At 35.6% G+C, this 12224-nt stretch overlaps 1 protein-coding gene across 2 annotated transcripts in view; it reads left to right on the top strand.

The window, feature by feature from the left end:
* rgs6 (regulator of G protein signaling 6) overlaps positions 1-11777 on the top strand; it is a 140378-nt gene extending 128601 nt beyond the window's left edge. The window contains exons 17-18 of one of the 2 annotated variants that reach the window (XM_088648376.1): positions 1103-1156; positions 4492-11777. In XM_088648376.1, coding sequence (XP_088504502.1) covers positions 1103-1156; positions 4492-4542 — 105 coding nt within the window. In that variant the 3' untranslated portion in view covers positions 4543-11777. The remainder of the gene's footprint in view (positions 1-1102; positions 1157-4491) is intronic. The other variant, XM_088648377.1, reaches the window with a different exon arrangement.
* Positions 11778-12224: the final 447 nt, after the last annotated feature.

Here is a 12224-nt window from a genome sequence, read left to right as displayed (position 1 = left end):
TCAGTTCTAAGATATGAGCAGTTTTGGGGTGGTAAAGTCTCACATTTCACTTTCCTTCACCTTCACCTTGGGTAAATAGTGCTCAAAGGCATATTCAGAGTCTTCAGTGTTATTCAGTATCATTTGTACCTGATCCTGATCTGTGTTTTCCAATGACATTATCCTTTGCTTTGAAAACCCCTTAGTCTTCATGGTTGAATCTTTTCTTAAGATGCACCACCCGACTAAGGAACTGCACAGGGACAGGTGTTTTTATTCTGAAATAGCTATTATTGTACACTGGCAGTGGCTAATCAACTAAGTGGCTTGTTAAGGTAAATATATTTATAGCACAGCAAGCAGTTTAATTACTTATGCAATCACAGATTTTTAATTTATGTTTCATATTAAGTATATATTTACTTTCTGTTTTTTGTTTCAAATAGTTGAGTAGCTTGTGTAGGTACTGTAACAAATATTTTAAAACAACAAAATTTGAAAACTGTGCAAGAGTCTGAATACATTTGCAAAGCATTGTAGTTCCCCTTGTACTGTATATCCTGTTGTTATCCATGGGAAGATCTTTAGCATGGTCCCCTTTGTACAGTATATTGCACCATGTACTGTAGCACCACGTTTGCCATATTTGCACCAACCATCTTTGTTTCTTTGCACCAAGATGTGCAGTTATCACAGGTGAAGACCAACTGACAGAGACTAAGTAGACTGTTTTAAAATGATCTTGCAACCTCTGAGCTTACATGTCCTTGAGAAAAATAACAACCAAAAAAGGAGCATAAAGAACTATTTCTATAATAGTTGTCCATGACGGAAAGATTGGAATGTGAAAAATAATCCTTTCTCGTTAATGTTGGTATTCATCACCTTTCAGGACAAGACACTTTCCCTTCCTTAAACTGACTGGAGTGCTCCATGTTCTGCTTTACGTGCTCAGCTCCACTCCCTGATTGCCATGAGCTTGCACTCTACTGCCCAGGTCTCAGCTTGTGTGCTGTATGAGTCAGACTGCTGGCTGCTGCTCTGCTCACACTGCCCTGCACCTTTCACTGCCTGTAGCTGACCTTCCCTTTGTTGTCTCTTCCCTAATCTCCTCCCCCTAAAGCCTGAGAATGAGCAGGGACGCCGAACCTCCCTAGAGAAGTTTACACGCAGTGTGGTGAGTACCTCTCCTGCCGTCTCCTTTACAGGAGACCAGAGCTCCGCTCTGCTTGTGATAGCCAGGATTGGTGGACAGACAGTAGTTTCAGTTTCTTTCCTTGTTTAATTTTACACATCAGCTTCTGATATCTTTTTAGATTTTAAGGTCAGTAAGATAAGTCAGATTTGGTTTCCAGGGGAATCATTCTCCAAGTCTTAAATACCCAGAATCAAGTTTAACGGGTGTATCCAGAGCTGCCAAGGGTTGACTATCTTTAAGAGTGAGAGTTTACAACTTTTCCAAAGTTTGGGAGGGTGCAGGTTGAAACTTTTTCTCCTTCCAAGAAGGGACTGTTAAATATGTGCATCTCATACTTGATGCATAACCATTTTGTTGCAATCTTTCCAGGTTACCTTTTATACTTTTCTCTCTTCATTTGAATTAAAGTGCTTTTTTATTTATATACATACATCCTGCTGACGTTCTCACTGCTTCTCCATGTTGTATGTTTGAGTTAACATGTCCTAGCAGCTTTTTGTAGGTTGCCAGTCAATTATTTTGCATAGATTAGCAAATAAATGTAGCAGAACAATTCCCTTACAATTTCTCTATGTTTCCCGTGCATTTGTAAGGTTTTTAATCAATACGCATTCACTACCCTCAGTTTCCACTGATGTGATTTCCAGAATTAATTTCTGTGTGGTTCTTTGTCCAAGCCTCTTTTGAAAAGATAAACATACAATATAATGTTGTACGCCAGAACTCACTTTAGATGTGCTTTCTTCAAAGTTTTGACTTGATAATAATTGAACAGAATGTAGTTGTCACTGTGAATTTCATGATTTACATTTTAGACTGACTAGACAAGATTTACTTGGCTCAGTTTTGTTCCTCTAGTTAATTAGTTCTTAACCTTTGCTACAGCCAGCACCCCTTGGGTCCTCAAAACATGTCCTCTTACCCATTATCAAAAATCATTGAAGTAGGTCAATTCTTCAGACTTAAGATATATCAAAATTATACAGTATGTTTATTTTCAATTTTACAGTAAAATTAAAAATACATGAAAAATGCACACTTTTTTAAGTTTAACTTAAAAATACTGAGGTTTGATGAAACAGGGTATTTGTACTTACTATACATGGCTATGCTTAATTTGTGTTTTCAATGATTAACCTTCTAAAATAATATGGCTTGTCTCACAGAAACCCAGAAAGGGGGTGATTAAGTTTAAGAAGTTCTAGTTCTATTTTCAAGTCAACAGGAGCAACCTCTGCCTTTTAGTTTCTTTACTTGTTTAAGTTGTGTTTGTCTTTAGTGTGAGAGAACTTATAATTTATACTTATAATATTATACTTAATGTATAATCATTAACATGCAATTGATTTCCTCATCAGTGAAGATGATACACAATATTCATGATGCTGTTTAATACACAAGCTATTGTAGAATGATTTCCTAAACAGAACTATTTGTTTTAAGATGCTTGAATCTCTTTTAACTTTTCCTTAACTTGTACAACATAGAAAACACTTTTTAAGCATGATTTTGTCTGGAATTTCTGGTCACTGATTTAATTTGTGATAATGCACTCAGTTTTTTCAATGATCTTCATTTTTTCAGTTTGTCCAGAAAACAACTTTCTCTCTCTGTAGGTGTTAATCAGTAGGTGATTTTCACAGCTGTAATTCCTTGCATTTGTACAGCACTTTTCATCTACCTAGAATGCCAAAACACTTTACATGCAAGTGGGACCCACTTCATCCACAACTGAAGTGCAGCACCCACCTGAAAGAGTCATAGCAGCCATTATTCTCCAATTTCCCCACCACACAGCAGATGGAGAAATTAGAAATTTCTTCAGTAGTTGAATAAAGGGGAAACTTTAGGGGTGGCAGATTGTGAAAGGTTAGGATATGCTTTAACTAGGACACCTGCATTAACATCCCTAGTCTTATGAACAGCATCACGGGGAACTTTAGTGCTCAAGTTGTTAGTAACTGATATTTTTAGCATCTCATCAGAAGGACAGCACATCCGACAGCACAATTTTCTGGTTACCATATTGAGGCACTGGTTTGTAAATTCTAGTCAAGAGGGAAGAGTGTCACCTACTGTCTCACCAACACCACTTACAGAGGAAATATGGTTTTCCTCAGAGGTCTCCTACACCAGACATTAGCTTGACTTCTGAGATCTGGCGAGATCAGACAACAGAGTTGTAAAATTGCTGTCTACCAACCCAATCTAGTCTCATCAATCTTTTCAGTTTTCTCTTAAAAGTAGAATTTAATTTTCTGAGTTACACTTTTATCTTATATGCCACATAGCAGTATGACATCCATTCTGCAGTGCTCTTTGTAGTTATATTTTCTGAACTAGTATCTTGAAATTTAGAAAATTTGTTTAATAGGTTCTCTACTCATGCTTGCTTTTCTCAATTTATCAAGTCGCAAAATATTGTAGCATGAGGATGTTTTTAGATAAATTCCAACACACCTGTGTGCATAGAACTTCCTTCAGTACCCTTAACTATTTACCATGGGGTTAGCCAGCATGAGCTGTGATCAGGTTTAACTTTTTAGATTCTGGAAGAATTCTGTGCTTAAAACTATAGATACCCCAGGACAGGGCTGCACCCTGAGGTTACCCAGGAAACAAGCAGTTCTGACCCCTCATCTTTCAGCCCTGGAGTCAGCCACTGTAGCCTCAGGCTGTCACCCTTCCAGATGTCTTGTGGGGGAAATGGAGATCCCTACGATATTTTTGAGTCAGACTTTAATGTTCTGTTACCCCTTCTGTTCCAAAGCATTTAGCCCCCCTAAGTTTCAGTTACTTGCAAGGTGATTGTAAAATAGAGGCAGTCTCACTACCTATCTCCCAGCTTACCAACTTTGGTGTGCTTATTACCATCTGCAGAGGTTAACCAAGGATCAGGAAATGGCAGTTACAAGCTGTAACAAGTATCATCATCTCCTTTCCTTTCTTTGGCATCCAAGTTTTTTAGTTTTCTGTCCTGATGTTGACTTTTTTTCTTGTTCTGGATACTTCTTTCCCACCCCAATTCTTCTGATTATCTCTCACTCCTCCTTTACTGATTTCAGCTGTGAAAGCCAAATGCTTTTTACCACCACGGCTTTGATTTGGTACATTTGGAATTTTAATAACTGCCATACGGAGGATACCTTAGAACTAAAACTCAGAGTAGCGTAAGTGATCAGATATGCAGTAATCATTTGCATTCCCTTATTTTAATTTCACTTTATTTTTTAGAAAACAGTCTATATCCCACAGAAACTTTCTGACGCTTTTGCTGCAATTTGAGGATAAAGGCTCCCTCTTTCTGGTTCCAGGGCAAATCACTTACAGGGAAGCGTCTGACAGGCCTCATGCAGTCTTCCTGACAGAGTGGGGAGTCCAGTTGCTGAGGAGATGCAGTCCTGCGAGGGGGGGGCATCAGCAAGCTGGGTAGGAGGGATGTGGGGGGACAGAGGGCAAACGGAGAGCTGACCACTGAGATGAACCAAATCCCTTCAACCCTCTTCACCCTCATTGCTCAGTCACCGTGCAGCTCCAAGCTCGCTCCACAGGTGGTAGGGCAGCGAGCAATAATAAGTTGCCAATAAAATGTAACAAAACGGGATAATTTTGTGTTTATGTAATTTATTTAATAATATGCTGCCTGTTTTTTATACAAATGAAACTAAGATCAACCTTTGTTTCTCAGTTATTACACAAAATAAGCTGATAAAAAGTAATCTACAGAAATATTTTTTAGTTACAGATCAATTTATTACAACTTGTCAGATTTTTATCCTGCCTTTGTGTAAAACATACAATTATTCCTCAGCATGCTGTCATGGCTGTCAACGATAGCTGATTAAGGTATTCAAGAAGAAATGTTTGCTCCCTTCGCTACATTCCAAGGACAGCATCCTGGAAGGGCTTTAGAAAAAGTGGTCTTCAAGTACATTAGTATAATTTGAATTCTCAAAAGCTTAGTATTACACAAAATCCACATTTCATTACAAAAAGTAAGATAATGTAAAGATATTAATGCTTGTATCATGTAAACGTCAAGCCAATGGTAGGATTTACTCCCTGTAAAACAAGTACTGTTGTCTTATAAAGAACAACAACTAACATGCTTAATAATGCTTCTTATAACAATAGCTGTACTACTGCTCAATAATTCAACAAATGAGTGTTTCACAGGTAACACTTTAGGAGTTGCAAATTCCACTTAATAAATGCATAACAATCAAGCTATTAACACTAAATTGTGCATTTCTTAGGGCTACTAGAAGTGACATTTGTTTATGACTATGTGATTAATCATCACTAGGGGACAGTAGTAACCTACCATGTTCTCTAAATGGATTTATAGATTCTAAAGTAGTTTCCAATTTACAAAATTACTTAATTGTACTAGATTCCGTTTTTCTTTCTATGGCTCTAAAACATGGATGCCAGCGACACAATACATTGCAGGAAATTCATTTTTGTTTTTTGCAAATACAATTTTTGGTTATGTATATTAACCAATACTAATGTTCTTGCTTACTGAACGCTTTAACAGACAGCATCATTCAAAATCTACTCAGTGATGTTATCAGTGAGGTGCTTTCTCAGTTTGCCAACAGTTCATATCTTCACAAAAAATAGTATAGGCTCTGCTATTTCAATGACTTAAGCTTATTTCGACACACCTAGAATAATAGTTACTGAGGAATTCCTAAGCTTTATTCATCAGAATCCATCCTGTTATGCAGCATGAAGTAAAAGGATTTTGTTCCTTATTACATATTGCTTTGTTTAATGTATTTTATACAAAGTGACTTCAAGGTTTTTATAGTTATAACCATCATATATGCTCTTAAATGTAATAAGTGCACAATATTTGCAGACACATAAGTTATAATACATTCAATCTGGTGTCCAATGAGATTGCTCCTAAGAAGATCATTTTTGACTGAGAAAATTTCTCCATGTGGAGAAATGTCCTCTTCAGAAATTACGGCTCAGTAACAAAATCTCAATATTTTAAAATGTCTTTGAAGTAAACCTGGAGATTTTGTATTTGTGTGATGACCAAGACTGAAGTGAATTTAGTTGCAAGTAATATTACTGTTTCAATGTGCAGTTCCATGATTTCTATTGTGCTCACATTTTTTAATTATTTCGTTCTGAGAAGTTATTTAATACCAAAGCTGGAAAGTATTTTTATCATCTAACAAGCTGATATTTGCAATGACCCATTAGATTAATTGTGAAAATGTCCGCCTCCTTATGCTGTTATGGCTGTTAGAACAAGGTTTTGCTTATGGTTATATTGAATGTCAAAACATTATTAGCTTTTAATTTATTAGTTAAAATAGGGCAAACATATTTCAATGTTGTTTTCGTAATTGTGTAAAAAGTAAATAAAGTATATCTAGTTGCACTCACAATTATTGGCACCCTATGTCTGAAATAAATGCTGTTCACTAATTGATAAAGTGTAATAAATACACTTTTAAACTATACCTCTTCTAGTAAATGGAAGCCAAATTTGTCATTAACAAACTTATGATACACAGTGCCAGTGCTTATGTCTGCAACTACAAAGTATTCAGTGAAAGCTGACTCAAGTGTGTCTCTGTCTGGGATCATAGAAAAAGAGCAGGGTTCTATAGATTAATTGACTGCACCTTTGTACTGAAGGAAGTACAGTGATGGGCTGCTTGCACTAAGTGCCTGATGCTGATCTTGTCAACCATAGTCTTCCTCTTTGTGGCACTTACAGTTAAAATCAGAACTACTCTGCCAGTTAACTGAAATTTGTCATTTTTCACTGTATTATTGAAATTTGTAATTTAGATCAAAAGATAAATATGAAGGAAATGTACAAAATGTCAGCTCTAACTCCTAGATATTTTTGTGAAAGTATGTGAAACCATGTTAGAATTTTTTTTTGGTCTTTAATTACCCCCAATTTCAGGGCATCCTAAGTACTGGGACAAATTAGCTTTAAGTAAATGAAACTAATGTAAAGTTAGTATTTGTATACATAACACTTACATTAAATAACTATTTCAAGTCTTCAACCCATCAACATAACCATGTTCCCTTGTGATGCTATTCCATTCCACTTTCAGTTGTTTGTGGGGATTTGAGTTTCTTCTTCAGCAGGTACAGTACTCAATTCAAATCAGGAGATTCACTTGACCAGTTCAAAAGTTTCTACTTCTTCCTGATGAACTCCTTAGTTAGGTGTGTAGTATGTTTTGGGTCATTGTCTTGCTTGTAGGCTTAGTTACCAACCAATTTTGAAGGCATTTTTTGAACATGGGCAGACAAGGTGTTTTCTGAACACTTCACAATACATTCTGCTCCTGCCATCATTAGTTACATCACCAATAAAGAACAGCGAGCAGTAAAGAGTAGTTGCTTGCCCTCCACCATGCTGCACAGATGAAGGGGTGTGCTTAGAAGCATTTGTAGTTCCTTTGTTTCTCCTCATTTTGCCTTTCTGTCACTTTGATAAAGGTTTATCTTTGTCTCGTCTGTCCGGAAAACTTTGTTCTAGAACCGTTGTGGTTTTTCTTTGTACTTCTTTGTAAATTCTGTTCTGGCCTTTTTTTATGTGCTGATGAAAGGTTTGCATCTTTGCAGTGTAGCCCTTGTAATTTTTCTGTCAAAGTCATCTACACACAGTGAATTGAAATACTTTCACCCCTGCACTCTGGAGACTTTTCTTTAGTTGTTGTATGAGGCTTTTACTTTACAGCCCTAATGTTTTTTCTGTCATGAACTGTCGTCTTCCTGGTATGTCCTGCTCATTGCCAAATGTTTACTCCTCCAATGGTGTCTTTTCTTTACAAGACATTCTATACTGTTGAATTTGTGATGCCCAATCTCTCTGCAGTGGTTCTAATTGGATTTTGTCCTCTCATCTTCACAATTGCTTTTTTTCTGTCCTAGACAGCTCTCTAGTCTCCATCTCATTGTATGCCTTCTAATTTAAATTTCAAATTACTCCAAAACAAAGGCTCAAACCAATGCTATACATTCACAGTTTTTTATGTTTTTACAATTAATGCAACATGGAAGGCTTGAACAATTATAAGCATCTGTCAACCATTTGTCCCAATATTTGTTGTTTTTTATAATGGGTGGATTGAACACAAACAATGTCATTATTCTAATATGGCTAAACATCCTTTAAAACAAAAGCTGAAACTCTATACTTTTGCCTTCTGTTAATTTTTTGTCTTTTATTTAAAATGTGCCAAAAATGACAAATTTCACTTCATTGTCCCAATACTTATGCTTTTCACTGTAAATATCATAAAACACACTACACAAAAACTTGTTGTGCTGAAATGTCTTTTCACAGAGTAGTTTGGCTTGCTCAGATGTTAAATCTATTCAGGAATGGGTAACCAACATACAGCATGAGGTATTTCTCATGGCAAGCACATTTTAAGAATTATTACTTGTCACAAAATCAAAAGTGCCAATCTTTCCTCTGTAAACACACAAATCAGCCAGTGATACTAGGAATCAAAGAGATTAAAGAAATCTGTGAAGTGTAGAATTGCACGTGTTGCTGGACTCTTGGAAGAATACAATTTTTTGGATTTCTTTATCGAATTAGAACTCATTGCCTTACTTCATGTTTCATTATTATTTTTCAATTCTTGAACAAGTAGATGATCGCTCATAGAAGAACATTGCTACTCAGTGGGTTTTTTAATGTTCTGTTACAGGGGAAAATCTGTCTTCAAAAGCAAGGAGTATATTCAGTTATTGTCTGTGTTATGATAGGAAATATGTCTCCATTAAGTATTTTTACTTTTTATATAATTGTACTCATTATACTGATTACACAGGTTTTTCAAAACCTTACATTTCATTTGATTATGTAAGTAACTGACTAAATAAAGCTGCTTTTCTTACAAATAATGATGTATAATCTCTTCATGTGATGTAAATCTGCATTCTAATTTTATTTAATCTGCTCTTTAAAGTCTTTGAATTATCTTTATAGTGCACTGATTAGACATAACACTGTAAAATGTACACCGTAGATTAGAAAAAAATGTTGTAAACTGTGATCCCCTGTTCTTTTTCTTCAAATAGGGTATCCTAGTTTTGTGAAACCCACATTTGGACCACTCTTACATGCACAATGAATAACCATTAAGTGACATATGAACAACCATCGCTCTCCCATAGATTAAGAGCTGGTGATCTTATTACTGTAGTTATAGCTCCTCATATGCTCTTCCTTTAGAAGTAAGCCTTAATTTATGTTGTATGTTTTATAATTGAATACAGCATGTTTGCATATCTCCTTTTAAATCTGCTTGTGATTGATGAAGATATCCTTTCCTCGACAACTATTATACAATAATAGAATAGCATTTTAACTTTTTAACGTACAAGAGTATGATGAACAAGCAAGAAATACACTGTATATCTGCAAAAATGCCAAAGAATTCTGTAAATATTCAGCATGTAAAAATACTGTACACAGTATATGATTTTGAGAGATTTCGAATGGGAAAGTGAAGTGGATGCCGTACGAACTGCAATATGGAAACAGACACCTGGTTCACTCATTGCAGGAATGACAAAATCATGCTGACTTTATACCAATCTGTTTTTTAGTTCTCTTATTATATGACAAATTAGATAACTTCTGTAACTTTTGCCCAATGCTGTATTGCGTCACTGGTTGTGCATTTCACAAGTCAGAATATTTTCACTATTTACAAATGGTGCATTAAAGAACACCTTGTCCATTGTGTCACAAACAAGTGCAGGCAGTGTTTGGCTTTCTCTGTCATGTTCTTTTCTCTTCATGAAACCACTGAGACTAAAATTCTGTGGCACATAAAATACATGGTTGCTTTTCCCAGAGCATACTCTTGTCTGTCAATGGAGATGTAAACAGTACAACATGTTCAAGATTCAGTATGATCACTATACTGGTTCACAATCACAGTTGTCTTGTGTTTGTTTGATTTTGCAACAATAAAACAGAATGTAAACAAAACTCCTTTGATTTTCAAACCAAGGTGATGTTAATACACATTGGGGTTTGAACTGACTGCCAAGAGAGGCCTGTGCACTCAGTGGGAAATGCAAATGCAGGAAGGCAGAACAATTACACTGTACAGCGGATGTTATGCTGTATTTGTAAGTAATAATAGCTGGTGACTGAATGTTAACTTAATCATTCAAGTCAATGTTAACTTCATCATGTAAATTACTGGCAGAGTTTGCCGTTGATACTGTGGGAAATGTCCCGAATAATTAAATTTGCCAAAACTGACCACTCAGTAATTTATCTGATTATCAGATCTGCTTCATAGGAAAATAAAAAAATGCTCTATCTTTTCAGGATAAAGAAAGAAAACTAAGCCACAAATCTTTCTAAAGTATAATTGGCAACATTTGCTCCTTGGATAGGCAGCTGATAAACAGATTCTTCAGAGGACAGGCTTTATAATTCCATTTAAAAAAACTTATTAAAGCTTACCAAAATCATTTGGGTCTGAAAGTCAAAGGTATATACAGCTTTGTTTTAATCTAATTGTTACATCTTTGTTATGCTGATTGACAAAGCAATGTAATGGGCATGATGGGTTCAGCAAACTGAAACACTTTTGTGCAAGATGATCTTATGGAGAAGAACATGCATAGTTTTGCCAAAGACAATGAGGAGCACTAAAACGTCTCGGCACATTAACACAGACCAATACATTGACTTCTTTTCTGTAGTTCTTTGAATAAGTGCAAATGGGTCTTGAGTGAATACAGAGCTTTCTCAAAAAGGACAATGCAAATGTTTGTCACTGAACTGAAGAGGATACATTTCTTTGTCAAAAAAAGAAACAGCAGTGTCATTTTTCAGTTTGAGACCCCTTTTACAATGACTGATCTGGGCCTCACAACGTTGTGGTTCATGGGATGTCAAGCTGCTTCATAACTGAGTGACTCAGAAGCACCATTCAGCTGCTGTTAGTGACCGAAATAAGTGGTCACAGCACCATTTCAGAGAGGAAAAAGTGGCTTTCTATGACTGCTAAATAGCTGCTTTTTTTTCAAGCGAGAAATTAAAAAAAACATTTGGGTTCCAACCTCTCTTACCCAAGACAGTTCGGGAGAAGCACTGAAAGGTATGGAACTTCCCTTTTCAATAACTAATAATGGTGAACATCTGTGGAAAGAAAGTGAGAAAAATAATTCTGAAGCGTTAACACTGCCAGAGACTGGACCTACAGTAGTGTTATTGAAAGCAGATCTAATGTGTTGTTTATTTTTTAAATTGCCTTTTTATTGTAACAATGTACAGTACATATCCAACATATTATTACCATTACAATAGTATTTGTAGTTAATTGATAATATTCTACATTTATTCATAACACTAACTGTTACAACTTATTCTGATTAATATATACTGTGTATCTTATAATAGGTGGTGAGTCTTCAAAGCACATATATTGATATGGGCACAGAACTATGCATGTAACATATGAACAGAGTTCCACTCTTGACTAAAAAGACAACTAAATATTAGTGGACTGAAAGACCCAAGAGCCTGATATATTGTAGCTACCAAATAAAGTTTTGAACTTCTGTCTCACTTGGCTATACTTGTACTTCATTCTTATACTTTATTTAGATTCGATCTTTACTAACTTTTGTTTGAAATATGTTTAAAATTAAGTACTCTTTCCTTGACCAATAAAATAATAAACACTGATATTTACAATTTTTCCACAAAAGGCACCTTGTGGAAACTGGTGTTAAGGTGTGTACATTAAAACAGAATAAGCTTCCTTTTTGCAGTTGTTTAATGCTCTGTAGTTCACAAATTTATCCCCATAGATATTAATCACAAGGAATTAGATCATATGACAGAGAGCAAAGTCCATCACTAGATATTAGAAGATGTTTAAAAGAACTGCTGTGTCAAGTGTTACATGCAGAATAATTTTATTTTGTAATTCCATCACAACTTTAAAGTCTGAATTAAAGCTTCTTTGCACAATTCCTACTACCACTTTTCACAATGAACACGTTTTATATT

Source organism: Lepisosteus platostomus, chromosome 10 (assembly GCF_059453375.1).
Source record: "Lepisosteus platostomus isolate fLepPlt1 chromosome 10, fLepPlt1.hap1, whole genome shotgun sequence".
NCBI lineage: Eukaryota > Metazoa > Chordata > Actinopteri > Semionotiformes > Lepisosteidae > Lepisosteus > Lepisosteus platostomus.
Note: the sequence above shows the minus strand (reverse complement) of the source record. Positions and strands in the feature narration are given on the sequence as shown.